This window comes from Megachile rotundata, chromosome 8 (genome assembly GCF_050947335.1).
Source record: "Megachile rotundata isolate GNS110a chromosome 8, iyMegRotu1, whole genome shotgun sequence".
NCBI classification, from domain to species: Eukaryota; Metazoa; Arthropoda; class Insecta; order Hymenoptera; family Megachilidae; genus Megachile; species Megachile rotundata.
This window is the reverse complement of record NC_134990.1, coordinates 9,059,930-9,078,010: the sequence shown is the minus strand read 5'-3', so window position 1 is coordinate 9,078,010 and position 18,081 is coordinate 9,059,930. Positions and strand designations below refer to the sequence as shown.

At 32.2% G+C, this 18,081-nt stretch overlaps 2 protein-coding genes and 1 non-coding gene across 12 annotated transcripts in view; 2 read left to right on the top strand and 1 right to left on the bottom strand.

Moving 5' to 3' along the window:
* The window catches only part of LOC100878103 (uncharacterized), a 29,482-nt gene extending 19,926 nt beyond the window's left edge, over nucleotides 1-9,556 (top strand). For 7 of the 8 annotated variants that reach the window (XM_076534419.1, XM_076534418.1, XM_012282041.2 and 4 more), the window contains 5 exons: nucleotides 940-1,071; nucleotides 3,036-3,475; nucleotides 3,538-3,760; nucleotides 4,423-4,681; nucleotides 4,744-9,556. In XM_076534419.1, coding sequence (XP_076390534.1) covers nucleotides 940-1,071; nucleotides 3,036-3,475; nucleotides 3,538-3,760; nucleotides 4,423-4,681; nucleotides 4,744-5,323 — 1,634 coding nt within the window. In that variant the 3' untranslated portion in view covers nucleotides 5,324-9,556. The remainder of the gene's footprint in view (nucleotides 1-939; nucleotides 1,072-3,035; nucleotides 3,476-3,537; nucleotides 3,761-4,422; nucleotides 4,682-4,743) is intronic. The other variant, XM_076534422.1, reaches the window with a different exon arrangement.
* TRNAT-UGU (transfer RNA threonine (anticodon UGU)) lies at nucleotides 2,264-2,336 on the bottom strand. The gene has a single exon. It is a non-coding gene; the product is annotated as a tRNA-Thr (tRNA).
* Nucleotides 9,557-10,368: 812 nt separating the features above from the next.
* Nucleotides 10,369-18,066, top strand: Sans (SAM_USH1G_HARP domain-containing protein Sans). Of its 3 annotated transcripts, none has more exons than XM_012282049.2 (7): nucleotides 10,369-10,697; nucleotides 12,396-12,539; nucleotides 14,981-15,253; nucleotides 15,318-15,582; nucleotides 15,919-16,230; nucleotides 16,750-16,951; nucleotides 17,033-18,066. In XM_012282049.2, exons 1-7 carry the CDS (start codon nucleotides 10,675-10,677, stop codon nucleotides 17,299-17,301), a joined length of 1,488 nt encoding a protein of 495 aa, XP_012137439.1. In that variant the 5' UTR covers nucleotides 10,369-10,674; the 3' UTR covers nucleotides 17,302-18,066. The 3 variants fall into 3 exon arrangements, with proteins under 3 accessions (XP_012137439.1, XP_012137438.1, XP_003701922.1); XM_012282048.2 differs by having other exon boundaries at nucleotides 10,370-10,697; nucleotides 15,318-15,591; XM_003701874.3 differs by having other exon boundaries at nucleotides 10,374-10,697; nucleotides 15,318-15,591; nucleotides 17,057-18,066.
* The last annotated feature ends 15 nt before the right edge of the window (nucleotides 18,067-18,081 follow it).

Here is an 18,081-nt window from a genome sequence, read left to right as displayed (position 1 = left end):
CCAAATTTCTACATTTCCAAATCCTCAAATTTTCAAACTCCTATATCTCTACTTTCTCAAATTCCCAAACCAATTTTCCTAATTCCCAAATTTCCATACTCTATAATCCCCTATTACTCCTATCTCCAAATCCCTAATTTCCCTGATCTCTATCTCCCAAAATCCTCACAAACCTTATTTCCCAAACCTAAATCCCCTATTTCCCATTTCACCAATCCACGGGTTTCCACATCTCCTAATCTCTATCTACAAGCATTTGAGTCTTAAATTTCTCTAACTAATTCTAAATTGTCATTTAAAAATTTTTAAATTTGATAATTCTATATTTTTAAATTTCCAAATGTCCTCTTCTCTAAATCTCCATAAAACTTTCTATTTAATCCTCTACCTTCTTCAATTACACTAAAGCATATTATAATGAATTATTATACTAATATGAATTATTTTAAAGAATCATGTACCAATATCATTCACAGTCACCAACATATTAAACTATTGCCTTATCTCAAGGTACCTGAGTCAGCATATTCATTTTTAATCCTGTACCTTCTTCAATTATATTAAATCACATTATAAAAATATATACTATATTTTAAAATTTTAAAATGTCCTCATTCCTAAATCTCCATAATACTTTCAATTTAACCTTCTACCTTCTTCAATTACATTAAAGCATATTAATATGAATTATTTTAAAGGATCATGTACCAATATCATTTACAGTCACCAACATATTAAATTAATGCCTTATCTCAAGGTACCTGGGTCAGCATATTCATTTTTAATCCTCTACCTTCTTCAATTACATTAAAGCATATTAATATGAATTATTTTAAAGGATCATGTACCAATATCATTCAAAGTCACCAACATACTAAACTACTCTCCTTATCTCAAAGTACCTGTGTCAGCATATTCACATGTACACGTATCATACAGGATACTTCGCAGATCAGCTATCAGAGGCACAAGAGATCAGAGGTAATCTAACAATAAGAGTGAAGAATGAATCACGTGGATTCCATTTAAACAACCTCAGTTATGCCGGCCCCATCGTGATGGGCGTAGGAGGTAACGATAACATTCGCACATTCTGTTATGCCATTTTATACTTCCTAATCTACGTATTCTACGTACGCCTCGTAATCTAAGTATTATCACAGTTATTCACCGTTCAAAATAACATCGATGAATAGCAGATATTGCATTTTGTAAATGTCCGCTGGCAAGGTCACTTGATGTTATAAATTTTGAAATATGCATGAATCATAGCGATAATTTTCGTTGATATTATTTGCTAATCGCTGTGATGTATGCTGTTAACGCTGTTTGCTGTAACAAATATGTACATACTTTGGTTATTAATGTTGTTTGCTATTTGTGGTTCTAATGTGTGCGTACTGCATTAATATTAATGTTTGGTGTTCCTAGATAGGAAATTATGTATATTTTTTTGTTTTAATATTGTATTATTTGTGGTTAGGTTAGGTTAGGTTAGGTTACAGAGATATACGTATTTTATTCATTTTCATAGCTTTTTTGCAAAGATACATTTTGCTAACTTTAATGTTTATTATTTGTAAAAATATACTTATTTTATTCATTTTAATGTTTGTTATTGGCAGTTGTACATTTTAGTAATTTTAGTAATTTTAATTTTTTAATTTTATATTCTTGGAAGCAAATGAAGTTATATTATTATGTATTACAATTTTTAAAGACATTCTATGCAGTTGCAAAAATATACCTATTTTATTAATTTTAATTTTGTTTGCTATTGACAGTTCTACATTTTAGTAATATTAGTAATTTTAATTTTTTAATTTTATATTCTTTGAAGTAAATGAAGTTATATTACACATTACAATGTATAAAGTCCTATATAATTAATGAATTTTCAACCGAAAGCTGGCAGCAAATCAATAAATTATGCAGCATGTAAGCGCATGTTAATCATGAATATAAATGAAGCAGTATTATGTTCCCTGTGTAACACATTTTCGTAATATATTCTTTGGAAATATTATTCGATACAATATTTGTATTCATACAAATTTGTAATTACTGAATGAAACTGCATGGTTTCAATTTAAAAGAGATAAAAACTGTAGAAGAGAATTGTAACGGTAAAGAAAGTGGGTTGTAGAGTGTTATCGATCGAAACTGGAATTTATATAGGATTGAAAAATAATATTTAACTATTCTTTTTAACGAGCATGCGGGAGCAATGTATATTTTGAGAAAAAAATTGGAAAAAAAAGATTGCCCCCAGAGAGATTTGAACTCTCGACCCCTGGTTTACAAGACCAGTGCTCTAACCCCTGAGCTATGGAGGCTTCACGATAAACGGAATCTTGTAACTCCATATAACGTGAAACACTACTTATCCACTTTTTTTTAATATTTTCATTATTATACACATTAACGATTACATTAAACATTAATAATTTCTTTAATCGTAAATAAAATAATATACTTTCTTTGCAACTCATATTAGTTTAACAACACGTTTTCTCTTAAAAACCTTTGTTCAAAGGAATTGGTAAAAATTTTTGCAAATTAATAAATGTATCAATTAAGAAATTGAATTAGTTATTTAAATAAACATATTTTTGTTATAAATTAGTACTTTTTAGTTTGGAACATATCTTCGAATTTATATATTGTTATAAACTAATAAAAATATATATATTATAAAATAAACATAAGTATGTAAAAGTGTATTTACCATAAATTTTCAACTCATTCGTTTCAATGTACATATAAAGCAGTACACTACACACAATTTACACAATTAAATAAATATTACACAACAAATATGCATGAAATTTTGAGTAATTAAATTAAAAAAGGACAATCTCCTTCAAAAACAGATAAACCTTTTTGTACCAATCTCCTAAAAAAGTGCTGTAATCCTACCGTATCAATAACAGATTAAACACATCATTTAGAATTACGTAAAACCTCAATCTTTCAATATTGCATGCAATCCAAAAAATTATCTCTAAAATATTAACGCAACCAAAATTTGGTAGGTTTTATCGTAGTAGCAGCTTGTGTAATGACATTCGAGGCTCGTGATAACGCTGCCAAAGTAGTTCCAGCCCGTTTTCGCTTCAGTCAAACGTCGACAATAAAAAACCCAAGAAATCAACGAAATCGGAGATCCACGTCCAGCCAGACGGCCAAATGGGATCACCAATTAGGGGTGTTCAAAGTGAACAGAAGCCCAAGTCCAAGTATACAAGAGGTTTCCAGAAAGCAGCTAACCGCAGAGTTTATGCAATTTTCGAAAGAACTGAACGAGAAACAAACTGGACACTCGATCAAAAAGAGTCCCAGTGCCCCGACCTTGATAGACAAAAGATCTCCACGTAAGAGAACCCCAAAATATGCTGGATGCGCGCTGTTGAATCCAGAATTACTTCAAAGACACGCGCTCTCCGTTGATAACCCTAGCTACAGTCCTCACCAGGTATAATTTTGATAAGTTTCATGAGATGATTGGCTATGTGTAATTAATGAATGTGGAAATAGGTGAGTAGAGAAAGCTTGGACCAACAGAAAATGGGAGGCAGTCAAGTGTCGATGGCGATGGATCTTCACATTCCTAATAAGGGTCCTGTCACGCTGAAGGTGAAGGATAGGTCTGACACAGCTAGGAGACATCAACTACTTCGGCAGACGAAAGTAGAATATGTCGAAGAGGTTGATGAGGCACGATCACCTACTGGTCGTGGTCTTTCCCCTAAATTATCAGGTTTGATATAAAATTGTAATTTGAGGATTTCAAATTTTTTCAAATTATTTAAGTGTCAGTTCTAAATTTTTGGTGCATATTTCTTCAAATTGTGGAAAACACACATCACCTAATTTCAGATTTATGAATTCTTAAATCTTCAAATCTTGTGAAGACCAAACTCTCAAATACCCAAGTTTAAATTTCCAAATAAATCCCCAAATCTTCAACTGAACAAATCTGCAGATTTCCTCATATCTAAATCCATAAATTTTCAAACGATCAAGTTTTCAGACTTCCACATTTCTAAATCTCCAATTCTTTAAGTGACCAAATCTTCAGATTTCCATATTCCTAAATCCCCAAATCTTCAAACGACCAAATTATCAAATATGCCAATTCCTAAATCCCCAATACTCAAATAATCAAATACCCAAATTCCCAAATTTCCAAGAGTTTAAATCCCTAAATCTTCAAATGACCAACCCCCATTTCCAACTCTCTAGATCCTCAAATCTTCAAATGACCAAATCCCTACCTTTACCCATCCCTAAATCCCCAAACCATCAAATGTTCAAAATAACTAAATTCGCAAATCTTCAAACTTCCTAAAATTTGAATAATCAAACCTCCAAATTTCCAAATTTAAAAAATCAATTCCTATCACCTTCCTTTTCCTGCAGGTGCCTATTGCAAATATCCAGACGATTTTGTACCGCGCAAAAGAAACTCGATGGACATAAGACTGTTCGAGGAGCTGACCGCAACGAAAGACCTAACAAAAATATCACCCCGGGATTTCCGCAAGATTTCCTCTCCAAGTTTCCATAAAATGTCGTTCGACAAGATTGGAAGCGAGCGCAGGGTCGAGAGATGCATGGGTCAACGCAAAGCCAGCCTCGAGTTCCGAAAGAGCCCGGATTTTCGCAGAGGGGACTACAGGTAATCCAACCGCAAAGAAACGAGAACTTATCGCTGAAACTCTGATATACGTTTCATTGCAGAAAGCTATCTGTGGACAGATTTAGCATCGATTGCACCAAGTACCTGTCGGACGAGGTGGAAATTCGATCGAGAGCGAGCAGCGGTGAAAATCTGAGAAGGCAGCGGCAGCCAAAATTGCACCACTCGAGATCGGACGACAATAAGAGGCAGTCATTCGAGAAACAGAAAGACGCCCAGTCTAGCAGACACTCGTTGAACACTCAAGCTGTGGTCGAAAGCGGATGCGAGATCGAGTTTAAATATTTCACGACAACTTCGCTCGACACCGAAGAAAGTCGCGCGGACAATTCTGAAGGCAGTCACACGATCGACGTGGACGAAACGATTCCTACGATCATCACTTCCGAAGGACCCACCGAAGCCGATGCCTTACTCGAAGAACCGGAATTAGAGAACCTCCCGGAGAATGACCTAGAAAACTCCCGACACGATCGACAGGAAATTAAGAGATGCGAGAAGCAGATTGCCAAAACGGAACGTCTGATCGGCAACGGCCAATTGTCGAAGGAACGAGGGAACTTGGAGGAGTTCGGAGAGAATGAGGAAACCATTTTGTACGTCGAGGACGATGAAGTCTGAGGCAATTCAGATTATGGTCTTCGTGAATAATTGGGAGGAAGAGGAAGCAACAAGTTGATTAATTGTCAAGTGTAGAGAACGTATAGAGATGGATTTCGGTGAAAGTGGGAAACAATTTTTTATGTGATGAAGTTTAGGAAGATTGGTTGCATATTTTAGGGAACTGGGAAGGGTACAATGCAACAAGTATGGTAATGTATAGTGTGACCTAGTCGAAAATGAGTACAGGGTTTCCAATACTTTGTTATATGATTTAATAAGACCTTGCAATCTAATAGAGATGCAGGTAATTTGAAATCTAGTAAAATTACAGGAGGACATGACTAATGAAATTATTTCAATATTTGATATTTATGTTCCAATTTTATTGACACTCCCTGTGTAATATCATAAAAGACATTGATTGATAACAATTTCGGGAATTATTTTATTAAGTTGTAACGTTCTTTACTGAATTGAAATTGTCTTCCTTGCTACACAAAATTTTTACGAGTATTTTGAAAAATTCAAAGCCTTATTGACAAAATTTGATTACATTTTTGACTTGCTTTTGGCAAAAGTTAAATTTGAGAATTTCTGTAGTGCATAGAAAAATAGATATAAAGAACTCATTATATTGAAGAAGCTGCAGAGAAATGTGTCGAATCGATGCGAAAGAGGATTAAGAAAATTAAGGTTAAGTTTCATGAATAAGTCGAGGAATAAATTGCAGTGTATTGTAGACGGATTTAAAAATTGAGAAGATTTGAATCGACAGATTTTATGTAATATACAGTATTTGGATTTTTGCATATTAATCGGTTGTCTCGCCAAATTGACACAGCCGATTGTTGTTTCATAACGCGTTTGTTAAGACGCTGAATATTTATAACGTTCAAAGATAAAAAGTTGGTAATGGAAACTTAGATAGATCAGGGTTGAAAATAACGAGTTGAATATTTAATATTCAAGTGTTATTTATAACTGTAAGAAAATTAATTTTTTCTAAACTTTTCTTTCTCTTCGTGTAAAGTACTTCATGTAAATACATTACTAAAATTAAATATTTCTATACATCATGCAAATATTCTTTTTATTTTTGTAATGAATAGTCTTTGTATTATAAATATCCTTCTTATTAGTTACAATTTGTAATAAATATTTTATCTTTTTTTATTTAAAATTATATTGCTATCAACTCTGGTTTTATTTTTCATTGATAATTTCTATTTATCCTAAATCTAAAATTTTACACTTTCAATAATATTAATGTAGAGCATTAATTCTCTCAGATGGTATTTTAATAACAAAATATTGCTTTCAATCCTGACCTACCATAAAGAGCATACATTAGAATTCTATTTATAAAAAAGAACTTCGTTATAATTTATTCAAAAACAAGAATAAAAATTAACGTCAAAAGACCTAAATTGAACGTAGTTGATATTAAGTTCGTATTGTTTCATGTAAATATACTTAGGCAATGAAATTTTTTCACTTTCTTAAAAAGTATTATCGAACCTAATCACACGCAATGCTCAATGATCTCAAAACGTAGAGTTAAGTGAAGCCGACAAATTTGTCCGCGAATTATACGTTCCGTTATAAGACAATCATTTTTTAAAGCAAAAAACAAAAGTTCAAGGTTATTTTCTTCAAGAATACACGATAAGTAAAACTTGCCAGGCTAACGACAAATAATCCATGTAACTTTCTTACGTGGTATAGTTTATGTGTACAAATTGTGACTAAATATAATGAACACGTAGGAATTATCTTTGAACTATGAAACACGTTTCTGCCAACAATAATAATCGTAAAATCCTCTCGTAAAATATGTACAGCATTTGATCATCGTTTGTGATAAGACGTAAAACAGAAATGTTGAAAAATATATCGTTTGTGCTCCTCGATTTCAACTATAAATACTATTTACATGGAAGCAAGTTTTCTGAGATTTGTTTAAACAACTGTTAGAGGGCATTTTGTAAACTGTAACATTAGAACAACCAAATACACATGTGTATACATATGTGGATGTGTGAACTGAAGACTATATTTTATTTGCAAATATTGCTATCTTCAGATGGTTAATAAGAATATTTATATATTATCATTTTTTAGTATTGTGGAAAGAAATATTCTTCTTCTTGTATACAGGGTGTATTACAATTAGTATAGTTCCCTAAAATGGAGGTTAGCTGATGTGATTCTGAAAGATTTCCCTGTATAATTCTCAATATCCTTCACTAATTCTTTTTCTCCTAGTTAAATCATCCTTCTCTAAAAAAGTAAACATACATATTAAGAAAGTACCCCAATAATTTCTCAAAAAATAAATAAAATAATTCATACCTCTGGTTGTTCTAATGTCAACAGTTAAAAACTTCTTCCTCACAAAAGAAGAGCATAACCTAGACTTGTTCTTCTCTACTAAGAACAATAATGTTAAAACATTTGTCGTGCCACAGAATCAATGTGTTTATACATTTGACAAACTTTGTTAAATCATGACGAGTTCGCTTTGACACCGTGTTTGTACAACGTTAAAACGTTTCCAATATAATCTCGATAATTAAATATAGAAAGGTTGTTCTATTGTTGAAACTAACAAGTTTTGTAATTTCGCATAATCGAGGCCTATCTTGTCGTATAGATTTTCGAAATGGATCTCAGATTCGACTCGAAAATGCTTTCTCCCGAAGGGAAATGAATTTTGTACGGTGCTCGGATCAAGCATAAATGAGAATTATAAAAAAGGAGAAACTAGCAAATGTGACAATCCATTGACGTCAAGTGATACGTGCGTTGTTTTTCAAACGAAGGTTTAGCTAAATGTATGTAAAAATCTATTTTTATATTTGTCATACAATGATACCGCGACATTGATGAGGCATGGATCAACATGTTAAATCAATGCTATTTTTAATTTATTTTTAGTACGAAAAACAGGGATATAGCATTGGTAAACAAGTGTTTTTAAGCGCAGATTTTGTTTTCTTTCGCATTAAAAATTTCCGATCAAAATTAGCAAACGAAATCAAATAAGAACTTGCGTTAATATACTTGTTATTGAATTATAAATGGACCAACATTTAGAAAAAGTACGCGTATAATGATATATTTGGAATGCTTCTCTGACTTGATCTAATATTTCGCGCCCATTTGTATATTTGTGACGTTATTTAATTTTAAAGACGAAAATTTATTATGTAGTTGTTTATTTGCTCTTTTAATTGCGTATATTGCGGGATTAAACAGTTGAAGAAAAATGTTTAATTTATCTTGAAAAATTCACTTTAGTAACATAATATGGAATTGTAGAACAGTTATGGAAAACGCATAATAAATTTTGGTCTTTAAAGAATAATTTTATGTGCGATGAAATTACGATATAATCTTGAATAATTATTGAAAATTGTAAATTAAGTATTGGCATGGTCTTATTTATCATTTCATGCCAATATGAAATACATAGTTAGCAATTAACTGGAAAAACATAATCAAACTGTGATGAAATTGTAAGTAAATAAGTATCAATAACAGTGAGGAAGATTGCTTGCTACTGTTGCCAGTGATGTAAAAGTTGTGCTACGTTTGCAAACAGATAATTAAGAGAGATACTCGTAATACACATCACAAATATCAAGCTTGTACATTAATCAGTAATAATTTCATTAAAATTTCAATGAGGAATTAAAAGTTCAGAAACTTGGAAATTTGAAATGTTTAAAATTTAGAAGTAAAAAAGTTTACTGAGAATTTATTGAGATTTTAGAAATTTTTAATATCAGAGACCTTTATTTATTTTGGAAAACTTACCATAAAAATCAGAAATTATTTATTTTACAAATAAACATTCAATTTAATTTACTAGTAATATAAAATTCCACAATAATATCATTACAAAATGTTACAACAATAAATTCAAATGAAGGCAATAAATAACATGTATTAGAAAGATATGATGTTTGTAAAAATAATTATTAATAAGCAATGGAGTTCACATATCAAGAAAATGTATGTTGAACAATTAAATCTTTAATGTACTTCTATTCGTACAAATATTACTCAACTGCGTTTTACGAGTATCTCTTGCAACACTGACATAAACGGTTTTATTGTCAACCAATTATGAATGTACATAGCAAGCGTGTTGAAACAAATAAAATATCGTTGTACGATTCAGAATTCAATGTAATCTTTGCATGCTGACTGTTGTAACGTCTCAATAAAACTACTTTCAAAACATAATTTGCATATGAATTACACATGCTTGAAAGAAGGTTAGTATATCAGGCGCGAAATACTAAACCTGTTGCATGCTTATAGTTGATAAATATCCACTCACCGATCGCGGCGTCCTCTTGGTAATTTCCAGAAGTTTAACGCCATCTTAGGTAAAATAAATCCCACTTGATCCACCTGTAGGCAATAAAGCTGTTCCACTATGTATTTGTTTCCTGTAACACAAGAAAATCATTTACTATGCGTGTTAAAAATAAATGTAAAGACTTACTAATCAATATATACTAATTTGATAAATAAATATATTCACAAATAATGAACTGTAAATTTTTACTCATAAAAACATGTTATACTTTGTCATTTAATAAATGGATACATTTGGTAGCAATACTTTTTTAATAATTAAATAGTTCTTTGACAATACATACATTAACTGATAAGTACATACATATACATGTATGCTTTACTAAGGTATAATAATCATTTTTTAATTATAATGATTTAACATTCAATTCTACAATTGGAAACAGTGTTAAACACAAAGTAAAAAATTATTAGGATATTTCGGTCGAGGAACTAATAATTACTGAAATATTCTTTAGTAAATAATAATAAATTTTTGCAATTATTAGTTTGATTCATATATCCTAAAAGTTTTATCCATTCAACTTTAAGCACTATCGACCTTCGCTAAAACTAATTTCTATTACACTGTAAGAGAAGTCGATAGAGCAGGAACAGGTTGCACACTTGTGCGACAAAATACCTAACGCCAGGTGGCGGATCGTATTCGTATAGTGGCACCGGTACAGGTAAGAGATGGCGGGAATGGGTAAAACGACTGAGAAAGAACTTATCAAATTAACGGTCGGAAGCAAGATAGAGGTAGTGAGGGGCAACAGAACACCATCGAAGTACCTTCGAACGTTCAGCAGTATATCGCTGGACGCCATACTCGACACGCGTGGTACCATTACTCCTCTAAAAGTATGCTGGTTCTATGATCCTCGCGATTCGTTGTTGTTCGAAGTAACTCTTACATAAGAAGTGCCAGGAAGCCCCATCTCCGGCAGGGATGTTTTGCCATCGGTAACGAGACCTCTCAAAGGGATCAAGGAACCAGAATGACGTCTGAGCGGTTTCACAAGTGAGTTTCCCTTTGTATCAGCGACAGACTTTGTACATACTTTTGTGTTTTTGCCTTCTTGTTTCCTTACCAATGGTATGCATTTGTATGCTGCAACAAGATACCTATCTGAAAGCAAGGAAGCAGAGAAATGTCGCGTAGTCAGGTTCTTGTCTCTGACCAGAACGAAAAAATGACATGCCTGGTTAACCATGAGAACGAAATATTGCACTTTGAAATCTTGATCTGCTGCGATTCGATTGCTTATCGATTAGGCGAATTTACTTTTTTATGATGCAAACATTTTGGTATTAATTTATAATGTAAATTGATATTTTTATATTTCTTATCAATCGTGATAATAATGTAGAAAAATCAAGTTTAACGTTGAACTAATCGGTATCGTTATTCAAATACCGGTAACACTTATGCATATCGGTTTCCAGAAATTTTAATTAATGATTCGTTGTAATTATATCGATTGAAAGGAAATAACAAAGAGAAGCAAAACTGAAAAAGAATGTTTAAAATATCTACTTACACGAATAATTTTATGACCATGGAGTATCGCGTGCGGAATTTATGCAAAACGTCTCTGCTTTTATTTCATTCACCATAAAGCTTTACAAGCCAGCACACTTCTATGAATACCAGATATAAGAAACATATTTATTTTCTTTGAAAGACATAATAATTCATTGCAGAAGAATGTAAAGAATTATTATTTACCTTTATTCTGAAGACTGTTTTCTTATTTTAAATGGGATTTCTTTGTTCCTTACTTTTCTACAAAAATTAAATTTTATTTATTGTTACACATGTTCGTATAAACAATTATTATTATTTTTGTGAATGAAATTTTTTTATTTTTATTTACAGATTAATTATGAATAATTAAACAGAAATTTCTTAATTATAGATTGTTTTGTTACAAAGAAATATCTCATGAATTTATTAATCTTATTTTAACTTTCAACCTTATTCAGATGCTTAATTACTTTATCTGGAAAAAATATTCAATAAATTACTTTTAGAACAACAGCGTAGTCAATGTATATGAATTAAATATTATCACAACTGTTAGCAAATGCATAAACCATGAAATGGGCAATTAAATCTAACTACAACATCCGAGGATTGATAGTGAAATAAAAAAATTTCACTCGTTATCTCGCATCCAATTGCAGATTCTATGCACTGTTATAAAGACAGTAATTATACTAGTGTGAAAATCGTCGTAATTAGAATCTTAATGAAGGCACGGTTTTTCTTTGAAACACTTATGCTTTCAAACAAGATCAATACATGTGGGACAAAGATGTCAAAACGCATTCATGTTAAATGATTTGCAACGCGGAGAAAATTATCATGCTAACAAGTCGTTAAAATTTTATACACACTTTCTCTAGCACCCTTACTCCTCTGTTCCAATTAAACGCTTCCAATTTTTTATCAAATTCATCTCGGCCGAGTTATCGAACACCTGAAATAAATTACAAAGTATCAGATAATCAAGAAAATTATTATTGATACGTTTCCTAATACGAGGTTCTTCAAATTAGAGAAAAACCAATTAAAAAAAAAAAGTACACGCGAAAGAGAAAACTGTCAGGCGCGATGTCGCATTATCGTTGCATCGGGCATGCAATTGAATTTTATAATTAAAGGTAGCGAATTATTAACAAACAAGATAATTATGCACAAATAATTATTTTGTAGAGCTGCACGCGACGGCGTCTTGGACATCCTGAAAGAAGCAACAAAAAAAGATTGTAACGCACGAGATGATGGAGGAATGACCCCCACATTATGGGCAGCCTTTGAAGGTCATATAGATGCTCTGAGACTGCTGGTCGCCAGAGGGTATGCTTGCTAAACTATTTACTTACAAACACATTCGACAAACGCCATGGTTACAGTACACATATATCTCCTATTTATCTTTATGTAGTCGTAACATTATACTAATCTAACCGAATGTTTCGATACTACGTACGTTTTGCTTTTATTTTACTCTATAGAAAGAAATTGATATTAGCGAACATTCTCGAATGTCAAATTAAATTTTATATATACAGATATATTCGACATATTACATATTTGCTGCAATAATGATTTAAAGAAAAAACAAGTTTAAATACTTTAAGGAGCTGTAACTTTGTACGGATTATATAAGAACAACTGTTTTCGCGTACTCGTTTAGAAGAAATCACTTTCGTGACGCCATAAAGGAAAGCACAAGCACAAGTAGTACAAGCATAATTGTTTTAATGCTAATGATTTAGAAAGATGAAGTAAATTTTGAATTATATCATTGTTGCAGTTAATTAGCAATATAATGTGATGTGTATAGTAAAGATTTATGTATTAATTAATTACAATACCTCATAAAACGCAGATTCGTTTTTGACACTTCGTAAAACACTGCCGCTTCTAAACGTCGATTTTGCAACAATTGAACTTCCGGTTATGTTCGTGTTCCGCTATTTGCGCGCCAAAGTTGCTGCAGTTTTTGGCGGTAGAATCGAAGACTCGCGCATGCGCAGAACCTATAATTTCAATATACCTTCAAGGAAATAATATAAAATTTGCATACAAATATTTTAATATTTTATTTTATTAAGAATTGAAAGATTGAACATAATATAACATTATAAATAAAACATAAATATTTTATTACTTAACCTATCGTCCACAGTTAACGAACTAAATGTGTAAAATTGCAAAATCTATAAAATATTCATGTCAGAAGATAAAAGTATCGTTTCTATTCACTAATTCCTTTAAAATAATTAAGAATAATTATTGGTAAATGAATAATAATTGTTTCGAATTTTCTATGAAGAATTTAAGGTACACCTCTGCTTAACCTTGAAAAGTTACATGTAAATTAAGTACGAGGTCGTCGTGGTTAGTGAACACGAAACTTTTAACAATCACGTACAATGACATTCACGGAACATCGAAAAAAGTTACCTTCAACGATGCAACATTATTTTCAACATGCACAAGACTGTTTTTATGGTGTTCGCCGTTTCCTTTTTTATGTGCACATACACAAAAGTTTGTATTAAGCGGTGACAGATGTACGAAACCGGAAATATACACTATAATCTGACATCTATCGACCCCACGAACGGAAATTGCGGCCAAGCGAATAGTGATGAAAAACAATCGAATACGTACAGAACAAAACACGGGGGAACGGAATGAAACGGAACGAGGGAACAGGGAATTGCTATTCACGTTTCGTTCCGTATCTCAATATCGATATTTTATAGCAAAAAGGTTCACTTACGTGATCCACGAACTTCAAATTGACAGTTTCTTCGTCGAATAGAAGAAATGGAATGCTAAAGGCCTCCGGGAAAACACTAAACTAGGAAATAAATCTAATAATACGATCACTGACACTAAAGTGGTTGTTCCCATGCGCGCCATTTGAAAGGCTGTGGGGGAAGTAGATTAGTCAAATTCAGGTTCATATTAATTTTCGAACTTTTAAATTAATTTAGTTCTAAATAAATTATAAATATATTTAATTCCGTATAATAATTAATTAATTTTTTCCGTCGTTTATTTATAAATAAATGAAGTATTAGACAAATTAAATATAGTAAATGAATATTAAATTATACACTTGAGTATAAAGTTATATCTGCGCATGCGCATATAATTTCAGCTGTATAATATAACGTAATACGCAAATAAAAAAATATATTTTTAGAGAACTAATGTAACTTAATTACCTGATTGGATAATATTGCTCTAAAATAAACCGCATTCGATCTTTTTTAAAACTGTTTCATATGACAACTTGTATCGAATTATCGAAATCACCTTGCGGCTGCACGTTTCATAGGATCCAACAGTTCGTAAAGAGTCGACATAAAAGCTGAAAGACCACACGTGCCCTATTGTGAATAAGATCGAATGTCGTTCAACTGGCTTCGGTGTGGTCAGCAAACGATAGAAATTCAATATAAGACCTGCTATCCTTCCGGAACTTTGTTCCGCTCGTGTGTCATCGCGTGACAGGATGCTATTGCGTACTATAGGACCCATTTATTTCGTTCGATCGTTTTCACGGAACAAAAGTTTCAATAATAATAAAAATAATTAAGCTGATAGTATTAAGCTGACTTAAAAGTTTTTAAGTTATATTCAAATATTTCTGTTTTCAAGTCATATAATATTAAAAGTAATTAAATTTTTACGCATGACTTCAACCTGATGTAAAAACACGCACTAGGTCGGAAACGGCAGATGTATAATCATGTATTTTTTAACGATTTTCTTCGTAGGGGAGACCCCGACAAAACCGATTACTTCGGCAACACAGCCCTCCACTTAGCGTCAGCAAGGGGTCATGAATATTGTGTCCGGTTCCTTGTTAAATTCGGTTGTAATATCTGGTCCTTGGACATCGACAGACATTCGGCCAGAGATTTAGCTGCCATAAATGGAAGAGAAATGACTCTACAGTTTTTAGACTTCGTTCAAGCCGACCAAGAACTCAACAATCGCAAAAAAAGTCGAATACTTCGGGAGAAGGCTGAAAAAGACGCTGAAAAAAGGTATCTGTACAATTACTTTTTAATTTGGTAATAATGTGATATTGATTTATTATTTTATAAACAGATTGAAGGAGTATATAAAGAAACAGAAGATGGCGGAAATTAGAGCGGAAAAAGAGCAAAAGAAACTGTCGAAAGACCGTACGAAACTGGACCTAACTACGGTAAACGAAGTCGGTAGTCTACCTCAGAAGCCTAGTATATTGACCTTCAAGGGTCGAGTGAAACCTTCGCCTACCTTCAGCGATATCGTCGGCACCACCGCAAAAAAACATGGTAGTGCTGTCTGTAGAAAAGCTTTAGCGAAAAAGGCCGTTGACGACTTCAAGGTTGTAGAGGTAGAATGAATATTTGGAACTGCATACTCTTGGTTTTAACAGTGTTCAATTAGAAAACAACTTCTTGTGTCGATTAAACACTTTGCAACCTTTTCGAATACATAGTTACAATTAATGTATACATTAATGTATTAATTCATTGAATACATTCAGTTAAAATTATTTTTTATGACATGCTTGAATAATGTTTAAAGTATATTTTATTAAAAGAATTTGTTAGTAAAACACACTATATATGGAGTAATTTTTGAATTGAATTTTCATTGCTTTCAACCAAGTTATGCTTCCAAATTGAATGATCTGTTGTTGATCAAACGATGCTTCCAGGTCGAAATGAATGGAAAGAAATCGATACGTAGCCTGACTGGTCTTCGAAGAGATTCTGAAGTAATCTACGTTGGAACGTACGAAACTCAAGCTCAACAAATAGGGAGGAGAGGAAGGATCTCAGACGTTTGGGGTACTCTAAGCAAAGCACAAAGTACACCGGATCTCTTAGGTGATCGAATCTATGACGACGACGATGAGCAAAATGATAATAGAGAGGATGTAAATGATATAAGAGACGCTACCTTCTTGCAAGAACCTGCAAGTATTTTTAATCGGCCCGGTTTTGGATCAGTAGCATTCCGAAGGGCGGTAGGTTGCTTGTTTTGTACGTGTAACGATTGTAAATTTCGAAAGCATTCGTAAATATGTAGTTAAGTTCTGTTAGGAAATTGTATAATTGTATGAATGCAGAAGATTCTAATTAGCACAGTTTTGTGAACTCAACGGTTTAAGAACAAAAAAATCTCGATCGTTAAATCAAATAGCAAGTCTAATAACAGCTATTTACGGAATACGTAACGATACCTTCGTTCCATTTTCGTAATTATTGTAGTATTACGACATTGGTAATATGACATGCATAGCTGTAAACGCAAGAGCAACACGCGGTCACTGACTTCAATAATAATTGTTTCCAACAGATTTGACAATTCGATTAATTTGTTAAATACGATTCTTTTACAAATATAATTAAAAATGTTTTTATAAAAGAAAGTCGTCTTGATTGCAAAACGAATCTTGATATAGTATTATTTAATAAAATAATTAAATTGTCTTAAGTGTAGTAATTTAAAGTAAATTTAAAACGATGCTGTTTTATAATTCCAGATTACGACTACATTCGATAACATACCAGTCTCGCAAATGGATGCACATGAACAAAACGGTAACTCTTGCGTGAATGGTTCCGTAAATGGATCTGTAAATGGGCATAGAACAAGCTCAAATGGGCACAACGAAGAAATCAGTATAGGAAGCGCAGGTAGCTTAGCTCGCAGGCAAAGTCTGTGGGACGACGATTTACTTTCAGGTAAAAATGTTTTTTGCTGCTAATTACCATTCTAAACTTGTTTCTATTTATTTCAAAATACGTATTCTTTACTTAAATTAGAAACGCGCATAAAAATGATTACAGAAGAAGAAACAGACGAGGAGTGGACACCATTGCAAAGATTCTTAGTCGCCAACAATCTATCGTCGATACATCCAGTTTTAGAGTCGGAACAAATTGATCTGGAAGCTTTAATGTTACTTACTGAATCCGATCTTGCAGCTCTTAAACTTCCTCTTGGACCTAAAAGAAAGTTAATGAATGCTATAGCGAATCGAAAGAGGGCGTTAGATGCCCCTGAAAACGTCATCAAAGATAGTAAATTGTAAACTCTTGATTTTAAGGAAGAGATGTCAGTCTTGCAAGATGTGTTATTAAGTGCCTTAATAACTACTTACAAAATGATACAAATGTTTGAGAAATCTAAAACATAAAAAAAATTCTTCAACCGCAGGGACTGATACTTGTAACTATAACAGATTACGCGATGAATCATCGTTTACATATCATTTAATCATACAACGAGAAAATGGATAACTCTTTTTTGCCATTTTATTTTTTTAGTACATATATAAATAGGATATTATACATTTGTTCACTTCTTTGGCGTAACTGGGTAAACATCAGAGTACAACATAGGAAACTTTACATAGTTCATATTGGAAATGTAGAAATTTTCAAAACTTTCTACTTCTAAGTTTTCAAATTAATAATATAAAAATTCCAAAATTTCCAAAGCCTGAATTAACAAAACTAATCTAGTTCTCTATAGAAAAAAATTCCAGTTACGCCAACAGTTCACTTCCGTAAATCATCGCCATAAATATGTAAATCATTATGGTATGCTAAACATAGAAGGCATACCGAAATAATAATCACCTCATTGTGCAAAATTTCAATTAGCCTTAATTTGTATACTAAGTATGGTGCCTTAGTAGAACGTAACTTCGTTCATGTAAATGAAAGTGTAAATGTCACTCTAATAGAACGTATATCTACGAGTTTTCCACCTCATGTTATCGTTCATAGGAGTACAATCGTTATACAAAATGTACAAATTGAACGCAGTAAAATAAAGTATGTAAATATTGGAATATCTCAAACATTTT